We start from the raw sequence: 26,172 nt of genomic DNA, 5'->3' as shown, positions 1-26,172 counted from the left end.
TCCCACAGGCAGACCTAAATGGGATTGACTATAGGCAAAAAAAAAAAAAAAATCACCTGTCATATAGAACTATCTCATTTAAAATCCCTGCAAATGTACTGTTTCCAAAACACACTTATGATTACTTTAGGGTATACCTAAAAAATTAGGTAAGTGATTGCTTCTTAGCTTAAAGCACATAGCAGATAAGCACGCAGTTGTGATTTCGATTTGTGCTGTCCTTAGATCATTAGTTTCTCTCCTTTTAGAGACAGATCATTTAAGACCAAACACTTGAAGAATATGTTAAAATAATTTTCATCTATTCATAGAAATATACATTTTAATTGGCTTGGCAATAACACTGAATTTAAAAACTTGAGCTGATATGGTAATATATCTTTAATTTTGATTTGTATACAGATTGACTGTATTTGATACTTTTATTTGCAGAAATATTTAAATATTTAATTTTCTTCTAAAAGGGTAATTGGAATGAGTAAATCCATTAATCAAATTTTAAAATTTATTTAAAAAACTTTATTTTGCTTTAAAAAAAAATTATTCAATTCATGAAGATTAACCAAAATACAAACCCCATCAAAGTTTATTACAATAATCTTTCATAAAATTAATAGCATTAAAAAAAGTTAATATTTTAATGTAAAAATCACAATGTAAAAATACAAACTTTAGTTTTAGTGACTAAAATAAAAGCAGATAAATAATCTTCTTCACAGGGAAAAAATACTTGAGGGAAAAAACAACGGTATAACATGTGTAAAGCAGGAAATTTAAATATCAGCTTAGTTCCTCATTGCCAACATGGCATTTATATCCCAGATGAGATTTCGTAATTGATCCATAATTTGCTTCAGCTGTTGATTCTTCTGTTTGAGTTTCTGTAGAAACAAAAGAATTTATCAAAAATGTTTCAGGAAATATAGACCATGAAGTTAGAAGATTAAAATGTCATAAGTTAGGACTGTAATGATCCAGACAGAAATTCAGCTAAATAACCCTATAAGGCAGATGGTCTCAACCCTCTTCTGGCCTTAAATATTCGCTGACAGGGATCCTGAATTCTAAAAATCCAGCCTGCAGAGGTCTATGGCTCCAGTCCCGCCCCAGGCCCTGCTTACTCTTCCACTTCCACCATAAATAAATAAATAAATCAGCTAAACATTTATTTGTTATAAAACATAAGCATATAGATTTTCTAAGGGGAAGCATAACCCAATGGTCAGGAGCCCATACTCTAGAGCCAGATCTCTGGACGTCATTCAGATCCTTCACTATGAATTTTTTTTTTTTCCCAGGCTGCAGTGCAGTGGCGTAATCTTGGCTCACTGCAACCTCAGCCTCCTGGGTTTCAGCGATTCTCCTGCTTCAGCCTCCTGAGTAGCTGGAATTACAGGCTCCCGCCACCATGCCCATCTAGTTTTTTTGTATTTTTAGTAGAGAGGAGGTTTTGGCATGTTGGCCAGGCTGGTCTCCTGACTTCAAGTGATCTGCCCGTCTTGGTCTCCCAAAGTGCTGGGATTACAGGCATGAGCCATCACACCTGGCCAGATCCTTCACTGTGAAACTTACAACACTGATCTAATTATTTAACCTCCCTGTACTTTAGTTTCCACATCAGAAAGATGGAAATAATTGAAACTACTCATAAGAGTTGTTATGAAGATTAAATGGTCTGATTCATGTTAAGTATTAGAATTGTGCCTGACACATAAGTAAACATTCAATAAATGTTACTATTAGGCACAAAATGTAAACTGTCGATATAGAAAATAAAATATAATAAAAATACAATGCCTCATGCAATCGGTCTTTCAAAAGTGCGGCAGAAATCACTGTTTGCCTATAGCATGAATTGCAATCTCCTTCTAATTCTAAAAACTGAAGACAAATGGCAGAGTACCCAATGCAGTCTTCTCTACTAAGATTTGCTGAATGCCTGAAATGTGCACGGCATGTGTCTCTGTATCTCTATACCTGGATTCTACTTGACTAAGATTTGTAGACTTCTTTTTAACCATTCTTTCTTCAAATCCTATGTGGTAAATGTCTGCTTAGATAAAACAAGATTGAAATAGAGAACTTCTGGTCAGACTGTTTACTAGTTATAATAACAATTATTATTATTATTCAATAACCCCTTGGAAACATTAAATTTGGAGATAATATATTTAATTAATTTTAAGACACTATATTAAACTACCTCCAGATAAATTAGTGTATGCTTATTAAAAAGAGGCCTAACAATCTTACTTTTGATTTCATTAAAAAGCAAACTAAAATGAAGTTGCTTGTATTGCTTCTATTCAGTGTTAGAGAAGTAACAAGAAATGGGTGGCTAAAAGGAAAGACCAAGAAACTCTTATTAGAAAATAGAAAATCAACTTACAGAGACTTTAATAATCTTTCATAACTAACTAAATTTAATTCACATTTGAAAAGAGAACTAGCACAATGCGGTCAGAGAAAAACATGACTATACAGTACACAGGGCTTGACTCTAAAGCTCACTTTAACACAGTCTTCGGGAAACAGAAACTGCTAGTATTTTTAGTTAGTCTCCCTTGCACAAGTTTTCAGATGACCCATCTTCTATATTCTGTTATCATAAGTAAGTGATAGTCTGTTATTTAAGTGGTTGTATAGATCTAACAAAATTGATTCAAATTGCTGGGAAAGATGAAGAATAACCAAGCCTATAAAGTCTTTTTCATCACAGAGACCAAGAAACCAACACTTCTGCCAGCAATCGAGTAGCAGCAAAACAGAGGAATATAAAAGTGTTATATTGGGAGGCTGGCAATCTCAGTCCCAGTTCCAACTTTGCCTCTAACTTGGTATTTGATCTTAAACAAATTCCTTCTCCTTGGTTTTCTCATTTATGTAATTGGATTATAAAATCTAAGGTCTCTGCCAGTTGTACTTTCTGCATACCCATATATAAGATGACAATTGGTCATCTGGGTTGTTAAAAAGAGACTTTATAATCAGTATCAACTCAGGGCTTGCAGCTGGCTATCACAATGGTCTCACCATTGAAATAAATGCATAAACTACCAATAAGACCACTTTCAAGAATCCTCATTTGGAAATATACATTCTGGTACTCTTTTTTATTTAAGCCTCATAATTGTTTTTTAAAAAAGTAAGAACTAAAATGTGTAGGGTATTTTCAAGATAATATTCAACACTAGGGAATAGAAAATTTTTAAATAATTAATATATTATAAGGCTCTTGGGATAGCGTTTCTCAAAGATGCCACAAAGTTTTAAATTAAAAAAATTAGCATACAAATAAAATATCCAGAGTCAAAACATGTCATGAAAATGATCAACAGCAAAGCTGACACTTACGCTTATTAGAGGCTAAACTGTAAATAAATTTTCATGACACGATATACGATTTAATATATACAGTCTTGCCACTGATTGATTTTAACAGAGGTTGACAGCTGCTATTTTCAAAATCCATCAGCTGTGCCCAATTTTGTACATTAACAGGTGAATGTGTAAGTAGACTAAATACTTAAAAAATGTTTATGCTAACTGATACCATGTAATTTAATATTCACACAAAAGCTGTGACACTTGACAAAAAATGCTTTACTTTCTAAATGCATGGACTCAATTATGTCAACTTTGTAAATACTACCTACTATCTTTTTCAATTTCATTTTACCATCAAGAAAACAGCCTTAAGCAAAATAAAACTCATTCTGATGTCCCCAAAGCAAGCTTGTCCAACTGTGGCCCACAAGCCGCATGTGGCCCCAGTCGGCTGTGAGTGCAGCCCAATACAAATTTGTAAGCTTTCTTAAAACATTATGAGATTTTTTTTGCGATTTTTTATTTTTTGGCCTATCAGCTATCATTAATGTTAGTATAATTTATATGTGGCCCAAAACAATTCTTCTTCTTACAGTGTGGCCCAGGGAAGCCAAAAGATTGGACACCCCTGCACCTAAAGCATATGGTCTCAAACAAGTATCCATCCTTTACTTGGGTATTTGGCTTAAGGATTCCAGGATATATTAAGAGAAAATGAAAAGTATTTAAATAAACCACGAATTTGACTATTAAAACCAGCCATATTGTCTTATGATGATCTACATCAAATACTGACTACAAATCATGTGCTTCAAAGTTTCATAGTACCAGGATAGTTATTGGTGGTTTTTGTATTGTTAGAAACCAGACAGACCATAAGGACTAAATAGTAAACACACCATCAATATGTTCTTCTGCACAATTTCAAGTACACAGTGATATGATAATATCTTGAAAATGACTGAGGGTCAACTGAGGGGTATATAAATCTACTTATTTTAGGTAGCTTATTTAGAAAGAAAGAAAATATTCATTGTAATAAAGTTTTGACTATTTTTAATTGAATGCAAATAATTTTATTATAAATTACACAGATCTATAAAGCAACTTATTTAATACAACCAAATGCCAATGTATTAAAAATATGGCACAATACTTTTGTTTCTGTGAATATTCATCAAAACATGAAATGGGTGCATGAAACAGGTGCTGCTTTGTTTCCACTGGAGTCTTATGTTCTCCAAGAAGAAACTTGTCCACTCACGTGAAATGAGTATATAGCCGACAACACATCCAGCTGCTTCATGGAAGAAATTCTGGTACTGAGGACAACGCCTGGCAGAGAGCAGGCACACAAATATTTAAATATTTTCATGTTTGAAGAAAAAATAACAAAAGCCAAATCAAAAAGCTTCTCCCAAAATCTACAAGAATGGAAAAAAAATAAGCACACAAACAAAAATTATTGCCAATCATCATTTCAAAACTTCTTTTTGTTTAAATAACTCCTCAGTATAAAAAAACGACGTTTAATAATGGCCATTATTAAAAACTATGCATTTTTATACTCCATACCATAATAGGTAAGAAGTATTTTCAATGTTTTAGTGTTACCAGCTAAGATTCTGTGAACTTTAAAACTCTATCACCTACTAACTGCATGAACTAAAAAAAAAGCAAACCTATATTTACATAAGAATGTGGATTAACATAATTGACAGAGACAAAAACTTAAGTTTATGAATGTAGCTATTTATAAATAGTGGTCAAATCAATGAACTGTTTATTTTTAATAGCATCTATGTGATTAAATAATCAGATCAGGACATTATCATCTATAGCCAGTTTTCACTATGAGAAACACCCTCAGGTGTGTGTGCCATTGGGGGGGGGGGGGGGAGGGCGGGGAGATGTATCGGCTGGGTGCAGTAGCTCACGCCTGTAATCCCAGCACTTTGGGAGGCCGAGGCAGGTGATCACGACGTCAGGAGTTTGAGACCAGCCTGACCAACATGGTGAAACCCCATCTCTACTAAAAACACAAAAAAATTAGCCAGGCATGCTGGTGCACTCCTGTAACCCCAGCTACTCAGGAGACTGAGGCAGGAGAATCACTTGAACCCAGGAGGCAGAGGTTGCAGTGAGCCGAGATCGTGCCACTGCACTCCAGCCTGGGTGACAGAGAGAGATTTTGTCTCAAAAAAAAAAAAGTATCAATGGATCATGAGCTCAGTATTTTAAAAATTAAAACTTTTAATCATATATTTTAATCTTATATTCTAGAATGGAGACACAGAGCTTAAAGAAGTTGAGGAAAAGAATAAAATTGTTTGAGGGAAACAATTATGTAGGTGGGTCCAGGAGAGAGAGGCCGTAGAGAGCTAAATCCTCATGTGGAGAAAGTCCTTTTATACATCATATCCTTGTATCAATTATATCCTTAAAATCCACAAAACTCTATGTCAGTAGCTAGGGTTAACTGTACATAAGATTATTCTAGTAACAGAATATGCTATATTTAATTCACATTTATAATTTTCTTAAGGAATGAATTAAAAAGCCCTTTTGGTAAAAAAAAAACCAACAAAAAACCAAACAATTTGTTTGCCTTTTAGCAGTTAATTTTATTCTCTTCTTCCTTCTTTATTTGGGATTTAAATTTAAGTTAACCAAATGTTAGCCCTCTCCCATCTTTTCCCTGTGCCCACCACCTAATCTTTCAGTGCTTTCTCAAAATATAGGTAGAAGAATTCATACAAAGAGAGTTATGAGGTCATCAAATGAGTTCTTCCCCATGATACTCAAGAAGGTACTTTACCTCTAAATTGTCTTTTAAAAAGCAATTCCCACAGAAACAGAGTTTAGCTTTAAACCTGGTTTATTTAAAACACCTAAACTGATTATTTTCCCTTTGTAATAACCCATCAGTTTGATATCACATTAACTAAAACATGTTTTATCCTGAAGTTAAAAGCACTTAGAACAGATCCAAGTCATTTAATCAAAGGAAGAGATCTCAATGTCAGAAGTAAAAATGGGGAAAAAAATTTAAAATACTTTCATTCCATAAACATACACAAACTTTCAGAAACACTGTGTATCTATTTAGAGTGTGTGGCAGAAAAGGAATAAAAAAAGCTATAAAGTGATGCAGAGAAAAGTGATCAGAAAGGACACAACAGCAGATGCAAGGTAAATTTTCAGATGAAAAGTAAAGAGGGAGTGGTCAGTGACTCAGAGAAGGCCTGGGCATGCAAGAGGGATGCCACTGAGAATAGGGCGGATCCACCATGGAGAACCACAGACAGAGACCATCCCAGAGGCACCAGGTGAGCCCTGGGGATGAAAACTGGAGGAATGGTTAAAAGATTGACTATCTAGTCATTTAAAGAAAAAGTCTGCCAAACCCTATACTAGATTATGGAATGCCTTCAAATTTCCGAGGAAACATAACTTACAACATAGAATTTTATAGCCAGCCAAACTATCAACTGGACAAATATGTAAGGACTCAAAATTTAAATGTCTGCATTCCTTCTAAAGAAGTCACTGATGTATGCACATTACCAACAAGGAAGAAAACCAAGAAAGGGGAAGACATGAGCTGAAGAAATAGTGAAACCAACAGAAGAGGTGAAGGAAAGCCCCAGAGCTAAAAAGCAGGCCTAGCCAGCATTCCATCCAGACCTTAAGACCATAGAAAACTTAGGAGGGTGGGATGAGAACCATGAAACTGTCTGATGATTCTGACTCTGTGGAAAATTGGAAAATAGTACTGAGATGTTGTCATAGATGCATAAAAAACTGACTAAAATTTTAGAAAATTAAAGAGGTAATAATTAACTCCAGAAAAACAAAAAATTATTCGATCAAGGAAATATGACCCTAGTATACTATGCGGCTTAGCAATAAACAATACTTATGAAGCCATAATTATATGATTGATACAGATTATTTACTGAACCCCAAATATGATATAAGTGCACTGAAAGGTTTGAGGGAAACAATTATGTAGGTGGGTCCAGGAGAGAGAGGCTGTAGGGAGCTAAATCCTCATGGGGAGAAAGAAGTCCTTTTATACATCATATCCTTGTTTCAATTATATCCTTTACTTAAAATCCACAAAACTCTGTGTCAGTAGCTAGTAAGATTTTTTTTTTTTTGGTTACATGCTGTCAAAGAATTGCCATATTTTGATTATAAAAGAGAACTTTTAAGAGTCAGACACGTTATTTCTAAGTTATCAAATTGGGAAAAAAGAGAAACTTAATGAAAATTGAAGAGAAATGTAAATATAGAAAAAGTATCTTTCTGAATTTATACAGCTTTATTTTTTACAAAATATTATAAAATCCTCTATGGTACGGAACAAACTATATTTACATTAGTTACACATGTGGTACTCTGAAACCAAAGTTGTTATTATAATGGTGTTTTATTTATATACATATTTCATTATATTTTATAAAAAATTCCTTATTAGAGAAACATAAGCAGAACACATTTATTGAGGTAATACATATTTTATCAACAGAAACACATAACACGTCTTAATAAGTGAATGTCTCATATATCTAGACTACCAAACACCAGTTATTTTTCAAGATCTAAACTAAAAGTTCCCAATCTTCTCTTCACCCTCTACCAATTTTTTACTGTGAGTTTTTTATTATGATTGTCATGTATTATAATCAGATTTTTTGGAAATAGTTTTCTAAATGTGTATTTCACCTTTTAAAAAAGTTACAAAATTTTATTTTATAAAATCTATCCATCTTTTTCCTTTCTTCCGAGTTTTAAAATACTTAAAAAATTATCCAATATTTTGTTTTGCAGGTCTTATTTTCAATTCTGAAATTCATTTTGATATATGGTGTTAAGTAAAAGCTAGCTTAATTTCGCCCCCAAAGTTTCTATTTCTAAAGACTAATTTTCCACACAAGCCCTCTTCTGTCATATTAAATTCTCACGTACAATAAGGCGGCTGTTTTTCTGGCTAGATTATTTTACTAATCTGCCTATTCTTGTGCCAGTATTATACACCTAATTACCATTTTTATAATATGCTTCATATTACAATTTTTGAAGCTAAGAATTCTGCTTTATTAGTCATATTTATCAACATTTTCTTTGATATTTTTGTATACTTTCAAGAAAAAAATTCCATTTGGGTTTTATTTGGATTTGTTTATTGATTGGCATTGCACTAAAATCCTATTATTTTTGCATGCTTTCTTATTAGGATTTGGATTGTTACTGTATTAAAACTGTGAGGTAATCAAGACTGGTATTTTTATAATATGTATTGCCCATCCAAGAACTTTATATGTTCTTTTAATCATTCAAAGCTTCCTTTATATATCTTAATAAGTTTATTCACACACATTATTGACATAATTCCTATCTACTTAATATTAATTGTTACAAGAGTCAATAGAATCTTATAATCTAATAGGTTTACAACATTGTAAGAGCATGGTATCAGTCTTGTCTTAGACCCTTTTACGGAACTCTTATAGACTAGTTGTTCATCAGCTGAGTTTCTTTGATCATTCTAACAAGCTTATACATAATAACTCCTGTTTCCCAACTGTCATTTGTCCACTGTCTTTTTGTACTGGCTATAACTTCTAAAATAATATTAAACACAGTGGTATAAAGCATCTTATTTCATGCTTGTTTTTAATAAGGATACTTCTATATTTCACCTTATGAAAAATGTTGGGTATTTATCTAAAAGAAAAAGATTAAAAAAAAAAACACTGTCTTGCTAATAGTTTTAAGTGTCCTTTGAATCAGCAACAGTATTGAATTTTATCAGATGTCTTTTAGACATGTGAGAAAATCTTTTTTCAAGGGAGTTTACTTACATCATGTATTATACATACAAACTGAACCATAAAATCTTCATATAACTCAGAAGACTCTCTTTGGCTGTGGTGGATTATTAATACTTATGAGTTCTATTAATTAGAATTAAGAATTTCAGGAAGGGGCAATCTATATTTGTCAGTGAAAAAGTGAAGCTGATAGTTTTATTCACTATGCTTTCTCTGGTAGGTTTTGCTAAGCTGGGGCCACATTTCCACCACAGAATGAACTGACACCTTTCCCTATTTCTCTCTGTTTCACGAGAACCATTTGAACATTATCTTCTGAACTTTTCAAAGTATTCAGCGATAAATACATTCCAGTTACAAGCTTTTTGTGGGGCTGGAGTAGAATAACGCTGGGATAATTCTCTAAATTTTTTATTCAGGTGTTGAGACATTCACATTTCATATTTGTAAATTTTTATCATTTGCTGCTCCAAATATGCTATAAGCTAGAAAGGTAGAATTCTGCCCAGAAAAGAAAAAAGTAAATGGATTGTGACTAAGTGAATAAGGAGCTCTTCTAAGAGCTTTACTGAATGAATTTTGCAATTTCTCTTCTGACTATTCAGACAGCATTTCTGCTTACCTTTCAGTTCTTGGCTGTATTCTAAATAGGTGAAGTTTGCCGCAGAAAGGACTTCATGTAATTTGATAATTCAAATTATGTTTTGGAGTTACATCAGACTACCTAGTAATTTTTATTATAACTAAAACATAAAATGTAAAAACTAACAACAACTCACTTTATTTACTTCAGCAATTTCTCGCCTCTCTTCACTAGCAAAACGAGGTGGGCCAGCCCGATCATCATTCTTTGAGCCATCTTCTTCCACATATGGAATAAGTTGCTGGGAATGATTAACAAAAATTAAAAGTCAAAAATATAATTCAAGTTTTCTAATCACTGGTATAGAGAATATATCAGATTAAGGTCAATTTTTATACTTTTATTTGTATAAAAATAAATTTCAATTCAAACGATGGCCTGAAAGAAGAGCTTTAATAGTTGACCATTTCAATGCATTCTATGCATTACCCTTTCAGGTTTCTTTCGCAAAACAGCCTTTGTAACATTGGTTGTCATGTACAACTAAACAATACTTCCAGCAGGAAGATGGGAGAAGTAACAAAAAATAAAATAAAATAAAATGAAAATGTAAAAAAACCCTACTCATTCAATCAGCAAATATTTAATTATGAAACACATAAAAGTAATGCCAAACAAGACGTGATTCCTGCCCCTAAAAGATTTGTAGCCTATTGAGATAGATACAACAGGCTTTCCTTCATCTGTAATAAAAAGAAAAGAACTTCACAGATCTGTATTATATAGTTGTCATTAACTTGCAATCTAAAACTTCAGAGTCTATGCAAACTTCTAGATGTCTTAAGTTTTTTCAGTTGTGAGAACTTTTTCTTTGTAGGAGAAACAAATTTATATAGCAATGAAACTTCTAGCAAAATCATAATTAAGTATGCATGGTTAGTGATGGAATTTACCTCATAAGTGTGACAGACTTCGGGAATCACCTAGCCTCTACCATCGTGTATTACCAATGCAAGAATAGGCCAAAGGTAAACGACTGGTAAAACTAGGATTCACCTGATAATACTTCAAATTCTTGGGATATATATAAACTCACCCATGTCTACATTCTCCTTTTCTTTCTTTCCTGTCTCTCAATGCAGAGCTGTCCTTCCTCCTGAAGACGATTAGTCTCTATCCCTGTGCCCTGATTACTCTGCCCTCCTGTCTTCATTATTTATACACCTTTCTCTCAACCTCTCCCTACAGCTTTCTTCCTTTATTATTCAAACATGTTCATGTCTCTTCTATTTGGGGGGAAGCTCCTCTTTCCCCTGCAAACCTTCAATTCCATCTCTCCTTCCATCTACTGCTTTCCTCTCTTATTTTTCTCAAAGCTTCTTGAAAGACTGATATCCACTTGCCAGCTCCAGCTTCTTATTTCCTGTTTAATCTTCACCCAACTGCAATCGGACTTTGCGCTGCTACCATTTGACTGAAGCTCTACTCAAATATACCAACAATTTTCATCTAGCAAAATCTACTGGACAGTTTTCATTTCTTATTTTCCCTGACTTCTCTGCAGCATCTGACAATGTAGGCCACATTTCTGATCTTTCTCCCACATCTCTGACCCCTTCTTTTTAGGTATTTTTGCAGTTTAATTTTTCTCTGGTCATCTCTTACTAGCTTCCTTTGGTAGCAGAGATATAAGTTGTCAACAGGAAAGGGTCACTTATAGAAATATATGCCTAAATAATTAAATAGGTATGACCAAGATTAAATTTAGAGAATATATTTTTAAAATATAGTGATTCCACTGGGCTAAATATAAAATCTAAATTAACAATAATAAAAATAATATTTTATCTGTAAAGTACTTCATGAAAACCACCTTAATAGTATATGATACTATTAAAATTCCTACTAAAAATATCCCTGACTTAATTAAAAGGAGATACTGACAGCAATAAAAATTGCCACAGAAAACCATTTCTTCCTAACAACAACAAAAATTACTATAAGCCTGTCAAAGTCTATAAGAAATTGTTAATGTAAAAATATAGTAGTATTTTATGCATATATATCACATTTTCATCTTTTCTGGTCAAAAGTAAAACCAATAAAATTCAAAACCTGGAAATATTGCTAAAACAGGAGAGAGAGGAAAAAGAGTAACAACTGTCTTGACACTAGTTCACACCTTATATTCATCCTCCCTCTATCACAAAAAATTACCTCGACTGGAATGGGATCCATCCCGCCACAGTTTTCATTGCATTTGTCATATACCAATCTCAGCTTCCTGAAGAGAACTGAAAGTTGGCGAAGATTATCCTGTAGCTTTGTTAACCGGTCTTGATATGTTCCAGTGTGGTAAGTGACACCATTTGGCAGCTTATCAGGAAAAACAAAGAATAAAAATATAAAGTAATGAAAAAAAAATCAAGATTTTCTATAAGTAAAGCCAACAAACAGAAACAATTTTTAGGCAATGCATAGACGTAAGCTGTCTCTCACAACTGATCAAGTTCAATTTTAAGAATTTAAGAGTAATGCATGCCCATTTATTAACAACTTGGCATACCGTTTCACTACTATAAAACAGACCTAGAAAAACTTTGTGATAAACCCTCTGACTTGAAATACTTTTTCCCCTTTAATTTTCGAAGTGTAACTTTAAAAAAAATGTACAATTTTAATATTACTATTATATAAATGTAGCATGCTGCTGACCTCAACCAAGAAGTTAAAAACAAAGTACACTTAAAAAAGGAAGTGAATCTTATGATATTTTAGTGGAAGAAAATGAAGAATATATGGCTGGTATTGCAAAAATATTCCCAAAACACCTTAACTCTGATAAGATAATTAAGATGCTTAAGGCACACATTAAAATATAAACCTGTCATTTAAAGTTTTACTTAAAAAATAAATAGGAGATATGGGTGCCATCTATACTTGAACACCATTAGTAAATTATTACAAGTAACTGTTATGATCATAACTCTGCCTTAGATATTGATATATTTTTAATTCAGGAATTTTATCAAAAGAAGAAAAGTATACATTGAAATAATAAAATGACAGGTAAACAAAAATCGACTATTTAGAATTTATAACTAAATATGTACTTGTGCATTGCTGAAACTCAAGAACAAAATCTTTCTCTGTACAGCTGGACAATATTTTATTCCCACAATTTGATCTGTGTCATCACTCTAATACTTCAATCAATACTATTTATACAGTACCACGTTTTCTAGTATTCAGGCATTTTTATTTGTAGGAATTCACATATATATCTATTTGGGGATTTGAATCAGGTGATTTAAAAACAAAGGGACTATCTACTATCTAATAGCTAGGCGATCAGTCCAGTCTTTCTAAGCCTCAGTTTACATTTTTTTCTTTTTTAAACAAATGAGGTAGGAATGCCAAAAAAAAAAAAAAAAAAAAGAAAGAAAGAGAAAAGCATGATACGATGTTTGGAGTGAAAAGAAAACAGGACATATAATGATTAAAACCATAAACATGAAAAAAGACTGGAAAGCCCTATATGTAGTTGATAAAATATGTGTAAGATAAATAGGCTTGAATAATTTATTTTCTTCTTTTCTCATACTTCTAAATTTCCTGTAATGTTATGGTTTATGAGTTAAGGAGATGGATCTCCTGAAATTATTTGAAGTGCGATATTATTAGGATTTTCAGAAATTCTCAAGCATTAAAACACTCTATAATGCCTCAAAGCAATGTGATAAAATATCAAAGGCTGAACTAGTCAAAACATTTTAAAGGAGAAAGGCATTAAGGGTTCATTTCTCAGTACAATGTAAGATTTCTCCTCATGAACTCTCAGTTTATGAAATTCCACAGACACTAACTAGAAATTCAGACAAAAGTTTAAGTGGATCCTTGCTTTCTTGTTTAGGTGACAAAAAGGAGTATGATGATTATGTCTTGCCTAGAACAGCACTCTGTACCTTTATTATTGCATTATGAGGTTTAATATTTTGCCTATATTTTCTACTTAGTAAAGACTGGAACTTAGGTTTATATCACCATATTTAGCATAGTGCACACACATAGAAGGCTTTAAAGTACAGTGTGAATTATTTTACTTTAGTGAGTTATTTTACCCATAAATCTATACTTAAAATTTATTAAGATGTATTATGTAAAAGAACTCTTGATAAATACTGTCATAAAGAAAACATGAAACTTTGGGAGCCAAGATGGCCGAATAGGAAGAGCTCCAGTCTACAGCTCCCAGCGTGAGCGACACAGAAGACAAATGATTTCTGCATTTCCAACTGAGGTACCGGGTGCATCTCAATGGGGATTGTCGGACAGTGGGTGCAGGACAGTGGGTGCAGTGCACCGAGCCTGAGCCGAAGCAGGGCAAGGCATCGCCTCACCCGGGAACCGCAAGGGGTCAGGGAATTCCCTTTCCTAGTCAAGGAAAGGGGTGACAGATGGCACCTGGAAAATCGGGTCACTCCCACTCTAATACTGCGCTTTTCCGACAGTCTTAGCAAACAGCACACCAGGAGATTATATCCCGTGCCTGGCTCGAAGGGTCCTATGCCCATGAAGTCTCACTCATTGCTAGCACAGCAGTCTGAGATCACACTGCAAGGTGGCAGTGAGGGTGGGGAAGGGGCGCCTGCCATTGCCCAGGCTTGAGTAGATAAACAAAGCAATCAGGAAGCTCGAACAGGGTGGAGCCCACTGCAGCTCAAGGAGGCCTGCCTGCCTCTGTAGACTCCACCTCTGGCGGGAGGGCATAGCCAAACAAAAGGTAGCAGAAACCTCTGCAGACTTAAATGTCCCTGTCTGACAGCTTTGAAGACAGTCGTGGTTCTCCCAGCACGCAGCTTGAGATTGGAGAACAGACAGACTGCCTCCTCAAGTGGGTCCCTGACCCCCGAGTAGCCTAACGGGAGGCACCCCCCAGTAGGGGCAGACTGACACCTCACCCAGCTGGGTACTCCTCTGAGACAGAACTTCCATAGGAATGATCAGGCAGCAACATTTGCTGTTCACCAATATCCGCTGTTCTGCAGCCTCCGCTGCTGATATCCAGGCAAACAGGGTCTGGAGTGGACCTCCGGCAAACTTCAACAGACCTGCAGCTGAGGGTCCTGACTGTTAGAAAGAAAACTAACAAACAGAAAGGACATCCATACCAAAACCCCATCTGTACGTCACCATCATCAAAGACCAAAGGTAGATAAAACCAAAATGATGGGGAAAAAACAGAGCAGAAAAACTGAAAATTCTAAAAATCAGAGTGCCTCTCCTCCTCCAAAGGAACACAGCTCCTAACCAGCAACAGAACAAAGCTGGATGGAGAATGACTTTGATGAGTTGAGAGAAGAAGGCTTCAGACGATCAAACTACTCCGAGCTAAAGGAGGAAGTTCGAACCCATGGCAAAGAAGTTAAAATCTTGAAAAAAAGATTAGACGAATGACTAACTAGCATAACCAATGCAGAGAAGTCCTTAAAGGACCTGACGGAGCTGAAAACCACGGCATGAGGACTACGTGACGAATGCACAAGCCTCAGTAGCTGATTTGATCAACTGGAAGAAAGAGTATCAGTAATGGAAGATCAACTGAATGAAATGAAGTGAGAAGAAAAGTTTAGAGAAAAAAGAATAAAAAGAAACGAACAAAGCCTCCAAGAAATATGGGACTATGTGAAAAGACCAAATCTACATCTCACTGGTGTACCTGAAAGTGATGGGGAGAATGGAACCAAGTTGCAAAACACTCTGCAGGATATTATCCAGGAGAACTTCCCCAATCTAGCAAGGTAGGCCAACATTCAAATTCAGGAAATGCAGAGAACACCACAAAGATACTCCTCGAGAAGAGCAACTCTAAGACACATAATTGTCAGATTCACCAAAGTTGAAATGAAGGAAAAAATGTCAAGGGCAGCCAGAGAGAAAGGTCGGGTTACCCACAAAGAGAAGCCTATCAGACTAACAGCTGATCTCTTGGCAGAAACTCTACAAGCCAGAAGAGAGTGGGGGCCAATATTCAACATTCTTAAAGAAAAGAATTTTCAACACACAATTTCATATCCAGCTAAACTAAGCTTCATAAGTGAAGGAGAAATAAAATCCTTTACAGACAAGCAAATGCTAAGAGATTTTGTCACCACCAGGCCTGCCCTGAAAGAGCTCCTGAAGGAAGCACTAAACATGGAAAGGAACACCCGGTACCAGCCACTGCAAAAACATGCCAAATTGTAAAGACCATCGAGGCTAGGAAGAAACTGCATCAACTAACGAGCAAAATAACCAGCTAACATCATAATGACAGGATCAAATTCACATATAACAATATTAACTTTAAATGTAAATGGGCTAAATGCTCCAATTAAAAGACACAGACTGGCAAATTGGATAGAGTCAAGATCCATCAGTGTGCTGTATTCAGGAAACCCATCTCACGTGCAGAGACACACAAAGGCTGAAAATAAAGGGATGGAGGAAGATCTACCAAGCAAATGGTAAATAAAAAAAGGCAGGGGTTGCAATCCTAGTCTCTGATAAAACAGACTTTAAGCCAACAAAGACCAAAAGAGACAAAGAAGGCCACTACATAATGGTAAAGGGATCAATTCAACAAGAAGAGCTAACTATCCTAAATATATATGCACCCAATACAGGAGCACCCAGATTCATAAAGCAAGTCCTTAGAGACCTACAAAGACACTTAGACTCCCACACAATAATAATGGGAGACTTTAACACCCCACTGTCAACATGACACAGAAAGTTAACAAGGACATCCAGGAATTGAATTCAGCTCTGCACCAAGCGGACCTAATAGACATCTACAGAACTCTCCACCCCAAATCAACAGAATGTACATTCTTTTCAGCACCACACCACACCTATTCCAAAATTGACCACATAGTTGGAAGTAAAGCACTCCTCAGCAAATGTAAAAGAACAGAAATGATAACAAACTCTCTCCCAGACCACAGTGCAATCAAACTAGAACTCAGGATTAAGAAATTCACTCCAAACCACTCAACTACATGGAAACTGAACAACCTGCTCCTGAATGACTACTGGGTACATAACGAAATGAAGGCAGAAATAAAGATGTTCTTTGAAACCAACGAGAACAAAGACACAACATACCAGAATCTCTGGGACACATTCAAAGCAGTGTGTAGAGGGAAATTTATAGCACTAAATGCCCACAAGAGAAAGCAGGAAAGATCTAAAATTGACAACCTAACATCACAATTAAAACAACTAGAGAAGCAAGAGCAAACACATTCAAAAGTTAGCATAAGGCAAGAAATAACTAAGATCAGAGCAGAACTGAAGGAAATAGAGACACAAAAACCCTTCAAAAAATCAATGAATCAAGGAGCTGTTTTTTTGAAAAGATCAACAAAATTGATAGATGGCTAGCAAGACTAATAAAGAAGAAAAGAGAGAAGAATCAAATAGATGCAATAAAAAATGATAGCGGGGATATCACCACCGATCCCACAGAAATACAAACTACCATCAGAGAATACTACAAACACCTCTACGCAAATAAACTAGAAAATCTGGAAGAAATGGATAAATTCCTTGACACATACACTCTCCCAAGACTAAACTAGGAAGAAGTTGTATCTCTGAATAGACCAATAACAGGCTCTGAAATTGAGGGAATAATTAATAGCTTACCAACCAAGAAAAGTCCAGGACCAGATGGATTCACAGCTGAATTCTACCAGAGGTACAAGGAGGAGCTGGTACCATTCCTTCTGAAACTATTCCAATCAATAGAAAAAGAGGGAATCCTCCCTAAGTCATTTTATGAGGCCAACATCATCCTGATACCAAAGCCTGGCAGAGATACAACAAAAAAAGAGAATTTTAGACCAATATCCCTGATGAACATTGATGTAAAAATCCTCAATAAAATACTGGCAAACCAAATCCAGTAGCACATCAAAAAGCTTATCCACCATGATCAAGTTGGCTTCATCCCTGGGATGCAAGGCTGGTTTAACATACGCAAATCAATAAATGTAATTCAGCATATAAACAGAACCAATGACAAAAACCACACGATTATCTCAATAGATGCAGAAAAGGCCTTTGACAAAATTCAACAGCCCTCCATGCAAAAAACTCTCAATAAATTAGGTATTGATGGGATGTATCTCAAAATAATAAGAGCTATTTATGACAAACCCACAGCCAATATCATACTGAATGGGCAAAAACTGGAAGCATTCCCTTTGAAAACTGGCACAAGACAGGGATGCCCTCTCTCACCACTCCTATTCAACATAGTGTTGGAAGTTCTGGCCAGGGCAATCAGGCAGGAGAAAGAAATAAAGGGTATTCAATTAGGAAAAGAGGAAGTGAAATTGTCCATATGCAGATGACCTGATTGTATATCTAGAAAACCCCACTGTCTCAGCCCAAAATCTCCTTAAGCTGATAAGCAACTTCAGCAAAGTCTCAGGATACAAAATCAATGTGCAAAAATCACAAGCATTCTTATACACCAATAACAGACAGAGAGCCAAATCATGAGTGAACTCCCATTCACTCTTGCTTCAAAGAGAATAAAATACCTAGGAATTCAACTTACAAGGGATGTGAAGGACCTCTTCAAGGAGAACTACAAACCACTGCTCAATGAAATAAAAGAGGATACAAACAAATGGAAGGACATTCCATGCTCATGGATAGGAAGAATCAATATCGTGAAAATGGCCATACTGCCCAAGGTAATTTATAGATTCAATGCCATCCCCATCAAGCTACCAATGACTTTCTTCACAGAATTGGAAAAAACTACTTTAAAGTTCATATGGAACCAAAAAAGAGCCCGCATTGCCAGGTCAATCCTAAGCCAAAAGAACAAAGCTGGGGGCATCACGCTACCTGACTTCAAACTATACTACAAGGCTACAGTAACTAAAACAGCATGGTACTGGTACCAAAACACAGATATAGACCAATGGAACAGAATAGAGCCCTCAGAAATAATGCCGCATATCTACAACCATCTGATCTTTAACAAACCTGACAAAAACAAGCAATGGGGAAAGGATTCCCTATTTAATAAACAGTGCTGGGAAAACTGGCTAGCCATATGTAGAAAGCTGAAACTGGATTCCTTCCTTACATTTTATACAAAAATTAATTCAAGATGGATTAAAGACTTTAATCTTAGACCTAAAACCATAAAAACCCTAGAAGAAAACCTAGGCAATACCATTCAGGACATAGGCATGGGCAAGGACTTCATGTCTAAAACACCAAAAGCAATGGCAACAAAAGCCAAAATTGACCAAAGGGATCTAATTAAACTAAAGAGCTTCTGCACAGCAAAAGAAACTACCATCAGAGTGAACAGGCAACCTACAGAATAGGAGAAAATTTTTGCAATCTACTCATCTGACAAAGGGCTAATATCCAGAATCTACAATGAACTCAAACAAATTTATGAGAAAAAGACAACCCCATCAACAAGTGGATGAAGCATATGAACAGACACTTCTCAAAAGAAGACATTTATGCAGCCAAAAGACACATGAAAAGATGCTCATCATCACTGGCCATCAGAGAAATGCAAATCAAAACCACAATGAGATACCATCTCACACCAGTTAGAATGGCCATCATTAAAAAGTCAGGAAACAATAGGTGCTGGAGAGGATGTGGAGAAATAGGAACACTTTTACACTGTTGGTGGGACTGTAAACTAGTTCAACCATTGTGGAAGTCAGTGTGGCGATTCCTCAGAGATATAGAACTAGAAATACCATTTGACCCAGCCATCCCATTACTGGGTATATATCCAAAGGATTATAAATCATGCTGCTATAAAGACATGTGCACACATATGTTTATTGCAGCACTATTCACAATAGCAAAGACTTGGAACCAAGCCAAATGTCCAACAATGACAGACTGGATTAAGAAAATGTGGTACATATACACCATGGAATACTATGCAGCCATAAAAAATGATGAGTTCATGTCCTTTGTAGGGACATGGATGAAGCTGGAAACCATCATTCTCAGCAAACTATTGCAAGGACAAAAAACCAAACACTGCATGTTCTCACTCATAGGTGGGAGCTGAACAATGAGAACACATGCACACAGGAAAGGGAACATCACACACCAGGGCCTGTTGTGGGGTGGGGGATGAGGAGAGGGATAGCATTAGGAGATATACCTAATGTTAAATGACAAGTTAATGGGTGCAGCACACCAACATGGCACATGTATACATATGTAACAAACTTGCACGTTGTGCACATTACCCTAAAACTTAAAGTATCATAAAAAGAAAAAAAATCCTTCTGAAATGCAAAGAATCACGCTTCCCAAATTTGCTGACTTAGAAAGATACTAGATGTTAATCTAATATCCAAACTTACAAACTTAACTTACTAAATCATTAAAAAAGTAATACCACACAACTTTCATGTGTCAGTACTTTTCTAGAATCTGGGATAGAGCAGTAAACATGAGAGAGACAAGGTTTCCATAGTAAACAGTATACACAGTAAAAATGCCTAAGATCCCTTGGTATATACCATGGTGTAACTGTTCAGCTGAAAAGCTCATCAGTAACCATCTCACTCATGAGTATGGATGAAAACCCATAAATACATGATCATATCCATAGACACCAAGAAGGCATTCAACTAAATTCAACACGCACTTAAAAAATCAAAATAAAACTCAATAAAAAATCCTCAATATGTGATAAAATACATTTATTTCAGTTAAAAAGTCAGCACCATGATTAATGTGGAATCATTAGAAGCATTCCAAGTAAGGTCAGAAACAGAAAAGGATGTCTACTAAGACCCTAATTCTGTAAGTGAACACTGTTCTGGAAGCACTAGCCAATGCAATTAGAGAAGAAAGAGAAAAAAACATGTTGAAACATTAAAAAGAAAGCATCATAATCTATTTACAGATAATATGATAATGTGCTACTAAAAATAAAAGAATTCAATAAGGAAGTAGGTCCAAAGAGAAAGCAATAGCTCTGCTTTCATCTATAACACAAAGAAAAACGTGGGAAAAGAAGACCCCATTTACAATGGCAACAGAAAAGATAAAATATCTAGAAAAAAACTTTTAAAATCTCAAGATAAAAATGAAAATTTAAGATACGTTATAAGAAAACAGAAAAAGAATACTCCATGTTCTTGGTTAGTAAGAGTCAACATCATAACGATGTCAAGTCTTTCTAGGCTGAATGAACCTAATAAAAATGCTAACAGGCTTTTTCTTAGAATAAGCTAATTCTAAATACATGTGGAAAAATACGCAAGAATAGCCAGGGAAATTCTGAAAAATAAGTGTAACACATTATAGATCCTGACAAATTATAAGAATGTTTTGCATTAATACACAAAAGATAGGCAGCTACGTGGAATAGAATAGAACATCCAGAAACAAATTCACTTATATAAAAGCTACCTGAAATCACTGGAAGAAGCAAGTGAATTATTCAGTGAACCTTTTGCAAAAGTTAAGGCTAGGCCCAGACCTCACATTTTATATGATAAATTCCATAAGGATCATAGTTTTAAATGTAAAGACTGAAATTTTAAAAATTATAGAATTCTTCCTAATTTGAGTGGGGAAGACCTTTCTAACTAGGCATAAGGCCTATAAGTCCTAAAAGACTAATACATTCAACTACTTAAAAAAATAATGCATGGCAAAACTACCATTAGCAGAGCCAAAAGGTAAAAGACTGGGAAAAAAAATAACTGCAAGTTGTAGCTAAATCCTACAATTAAGGTAGGTAAAAAAAGACGAAAAAAAAAGACAGAGAAATGGGTAAATAATAAGTGAACAACCATTTAGCAGGAAAAAAATATAAATGATTAGAATATTTTAAGGGATGTTCAAACTCAGTCAAACTAGGAGAAATATAAAGTAGAATTTTCACCTATCAAGTGATCAAAGATCCAAAAAAGATATAACTCACTGTGCTGGTCTTAGGCCATAGCATAAATTAGTACAATCTCTGCGGAGAACAGTTCATCAAAATGTATCTAATTACAAAAGCACATAGCTATTTCTAAAAACGTATCCTACAGGTATACGTGCAAATCTGTGTAGGAGGGTATTTGCTGCAGCCTAACAGGGAAAGATGAAAAACAGCCAAATGCCCTCACTAGAGAACTGGTTTAATAAATTACAGTATTTCCATGCAGTGTAAACTATATACTATAAAAAGGAAAAGGGAGTATTTTCTATATGGGCATGGATAAATTCCAAAATATATCAGCTGAAAAAGGCAAGGTACAAAATGGTTATGTATAATATACTATTATCTGTGCAAAAAGGGGGAAAACGAGACAATATACATAAACATTTGCTTAATATGCAGAGAATATCTGGAAAGATACACAAAAATAGTAAGAATCACTCACAATCACTGCCTGTGGAGAGGAGCTAGGTACATAGTATAAGAGATAGGAATGGGAGGGAAAACGTTCACTGCACTGTCCTTTTTTATTCCTAAATTCTGAATGTACTATGTATTTAAAAAATTAAAGATTCAAAGAATAATAGAACAAAAGCAATGGTATCTTCCACAAGGACTCTTAATCTGAGATTTAAGGATACTTGGGGAGTATCCCTAAATCTTCCTTTAACCCCTGAAATTTTCAAAATGCATGTGTATGTGTATTTTTCTCAGAAGAGAGTTCACAGTTTTCATCAGACTCTCAAGTGGCTAACGGACATCTAGTGTATACCAGGAACCACTTCTTTAAATGCTTAGAAAAATTCTTAGCAGTTTGTATTCACAGCACTTTACTCTCATAGATCAATAATACAGAGGATTATTTTAAAATGTTAATACTAAAAATGTATTAACAAATCACTAGGTTATATGTAGTTAAGAGTATCCTATTTCTATCACCTCTTCTAGATTTTTGGAAATGAAGGAGCCTATTGTTATCTTTTCAGCCAATTATGATAGGCCCCAAAGGGTCTTAGATGAGTGATCACAGATTTCACCAAAAGGAAAGCACACATATAATTATCACAGTCCCTCAAAAGCTGGCTTTGGGTCCCAGACCTTACAGAGGCCGAAATGTTGAAGCTTAAGGAGAAACGTATTGCCATTTATGAACTCCTTTTTTTTGAGACAAGAGTCTCGCTCTGTCCCCAGCCTGGAGTGCAGTGACGCAATCTCTGCTCACTGCAACCTCCGCCTCCTGGGTTCAAGCGATTCTCCTGCCCCAGCCTCCCGAGTAGCTGGGATAACAGGCGCCCGCCACCATGCCCGGCTAATTTTTGTATTTTTAGTAGAGATGTGGTTTCACCATGTTGGCTAGGCTGGTCTCGAATTCCTGACCTCGTGATCCGCCCACTTCGGCCTCTCAAAGTGCTGGGTTTACAGGCATCAGCCACCACGCCCAGCCTATGAACTCCTTTTTAAGGAGGGAATCATGGTGGCCGAGAAGGATTCCACATGCCTAAGCACCTGGAACTGGCAGACAAGAATGTGTCCAACCTTCATGTCATGAAGGCCATGGAGTCTCTCAAGTCCTGAGGCTACGTGAAGGAACAGTTTGCCTGGAGACATTTCTACTGGTACCTTACCAATGAGGGTATCCAGTATCTCCGTGATTACCTTCATCTGCCCCCGGAGATTGTTCCTGCCACCCTACACCGCAGCCGTCCAGAGACTGGCAGGCCTTGGCCTAAAGGTCTGGAGGGTGAGCGACCTGCAAGACTCACAAGAGGGGAAGCCGGCAGAGATACCTACAGACGGAGTGCTGTGCCCACTGGTGTCGACAAGAAAGCAGAGGCTGGGGCTGGGTCAACAACCGAATTCCAGTTTAGAGGCGGATTTGGTGGTGGACGTGGTCAGCCACCTCAGTAAAATTGGAGAGGATTATTTTGCATTGAATAAACTTAGACAAAAAAACTTTAAAAACAAGTTGGCTTTGAATGCAGGTCCACGTGTAATCTAGTTATTGATAAAATACTTTTCTTGAAAAAGTTTAGTTCTTTCTGCATAGAACATGTACCTGTATTATATCTTTTAATAATGCACATTGACAGCAAGTTAGTATTAAAAAGAGGTTAGTAGGAAGAGCTATTAGTCGTGTGTGATGTTGGGTAATTTATTTTTTCTCTCGTTAAGCCTCAGTTTCCTTCACTGTAAAATAGGGATAAAAATACTCCTTAAAACTGCTCCTATAACGTGTACCTGACCAAGGAAAGTACTTTGTTAAGTGTTAGGTATTATTCGGTGCGTTGCATATAACAGGACAAAAATTTTTTTAAAGTATGCTAAATTCTGAGACATTATTTAATCCGTACCTTATTGATTCTAGTTATGAATCTATTCATTTTTTAAAATTATTGCCAAAGAATGTCATAATTTCTCCTGGATCTCCTTTGTACTATATTTCACATGGTCTTAAAAATTTCCGCAAAACTGAATTACTCTTATAATCAGGAGGAAAAAAAAAATCTTGACCAGTTTAAAAAAAAAAAGCAATAAATCACTTTTTTGGACACCCACAGAAACATGAGCTGTAAGATTTTGAAAACTTGGTTTCAAATTTACCCTACCACTGACTAGGTTTGTGCAAGTCACTTTACGTCTCTGAAGTACAGAATCTTCATCTGTAAAACAAGAATAATATCTACCACATGTAGTGGGTAGCATAAGCAAGCATTAAAAATGGGTCAGCAAAATGGTGCTGGAACAATTGGATATCCAAATGCAAAACAATGAACTTGGATCTGTATCTGCCACTATGTATATGTATTTAAAAACTCACAAAACTAAATATAGGTTGTAGACCTAAATATAAAACTTGAAACTACAAAACTTCTAAAAGAAAACAGAAACCCTTTGTCACCTTGGGTCAGGCAAAGATTTCTTAGGTATGACACCAAAAGCAGAATCTATAAAAGAACAAATCGGTAAGCTGGATTCCATCAAAATTAAAAATGTCTGTTCTTCAAAAGACAATATTAAAAGAATAAAAAGGCAGGATAGACTGGGAGAAGTGTTTGGAAAGCATCAAGACATAACAGGTGTTGATGAGGATGAAGAGAAACTACAACCCTCAAACAGCAATGTTTACATTCCCACTAGCAATAATCGGGAGGTAAAATGGCTCATGCCACTTTGGAAAAGTTTCTTAAATATTAAACAGACATGTACTGCATGATCCAGCAATTCCATTCCTGAATCTGTCCAAGAGAAATGACACATATGTTCACACAAAAATTTGTCAGCAAAAGTTCATAGCAGCATTATTTATAACAGCCAAAAAGTGGAAACAACCCAAATGTCCATCAACAGAAGAAAAGGTACGCAAATGGTGATATATTGATACAATGGAACATTACTCAGCAATAAAAAGGAAATTATTGATGCATGCTTAGTGAAGGATCTCAGACAAAAAAAAAAAAAGCCCACATACTGTAGACTCCATTTATATAAAACTCTAGCAAATGCAAATTAATTTATGATTACAGAAAGCAGATCAATGGTTGCTTAGCGATGGAAGGTGGGAAGCAAAGATGTCAGAGGGGTATGAAGAAACTTTCTGAGATAATGTGTACATTATTTTGATTGTGGTGGTAATTTCACAAGTATACAGAGTACAGTACACATATATGTCAAAACTTTAGGTGAGTGTCGTTTACTGTATATTAACTATGCCAAAAAAGGGGGGACTTTTTTTTTTTAATGTAAATTCTTCAACTCCTTGGACCTCCCCAGAAGAAAAGCTGGAAAAAACATTTAAAGCAATCTAAAGAGGGAAGTGGAGTGCGACCCATCTCTGCCTCGAAAGGTGCGAGAGTTTACAGGGTAACTAAAGAGCCCGATTGAATCTAAAAAAAATTGGCTTCAATTCTGCAGAAATCTGGTCTGGAAAACATCACCTCTACAGCTCCGACTTTTAGGGACACTCTTGAGTGTGAATGGGGGTGACCCTACACCTAAGGTTTGCCCAGGGCAGCCCCGTTGACATCTACGGACCCCACCGCCCCTTTCCCTCCCAGCTGCATCCCCCTGGCCCCGCGCGCCCGCCTTCCTACCTGCATGTTCCTCAGGAGCTGGAAGATCTCCATGGTGCGGTACACGATGTCCTGCACTGTCTCCTGCCCGATGCGGCACAGCGACGCCGTGTTGACCTCCCGGGCGGCCTGCTGAGCCTGGGGCCCGGCGAAGGGCCCAGGCGCCATCCCTGACGCGGCCAACGGAGGGGTGGACATGGCGCGGCTGCAGCTTCAGGCCGGAAGGCGCCAGAGAGCAGGTGTCAGGGGGTCTGCCGGGAATTGGGAGGCTGTGGGGCCTCAGCGTCGGAACCAGCTTGAGAGACCCCCCGCGGCCCGATTTCAAAACAGCGGCCGCGACTTCCGCCCACCGTGACGTAACAC

At 36.1% G+C, this 26,172-nt stretch overlaps 1 protein-coding gene across 1 annotated transcript; it reads right to left on the bottom strand.

Annotated features, from left to right (window-relative positions):
* Positions 1 to 496: 496 nt before the first annotated feature.
* Positions 497 to 26,172, bottom strand: MED30 (mediator complex subunit 30). Its single transcript, XM_003256149.4, has 4 exons — positions 25,831 to 26,172; positions 11,968 to 12,126; positions 9,947 to 10,051; positions 497 to 881 (listed from the first exon to the last, which is right to left on the bottom strand). The coding sequence occupies exons 1-4, from the start codon at positions 26,005 to 26,007 to the stop codon at positions 786 to 788; spliced, it is 537 nt and encodes a 178-aa protein (XP_003256197.1). The 5' UTR covers positions 26,008 to 26,172; the 3' UTR covers positions 497 to 785.

Source organism: Nomascus leucogenys, chromosome 16 (genome assembly GCF_006542625.1).
Source record: "Nomascus leucogenys isolate Asia chromosome 16, Asia_NLE_v1, whole genome shotgun sequence".
In the NCBI taxonomy this organism is placed as follows: domain Eukaryota; kingdom Metazoa; phylum Chordata; class Mammalia; order Primates; family Hylobatidae; genus Nomascus; species Nomascus leucogenys.
The sequence above is the reverse complement of the archived record's forward strand: the minus strand, read 5'-3'. Positions and strand labels throughout refer to the sequence as shown.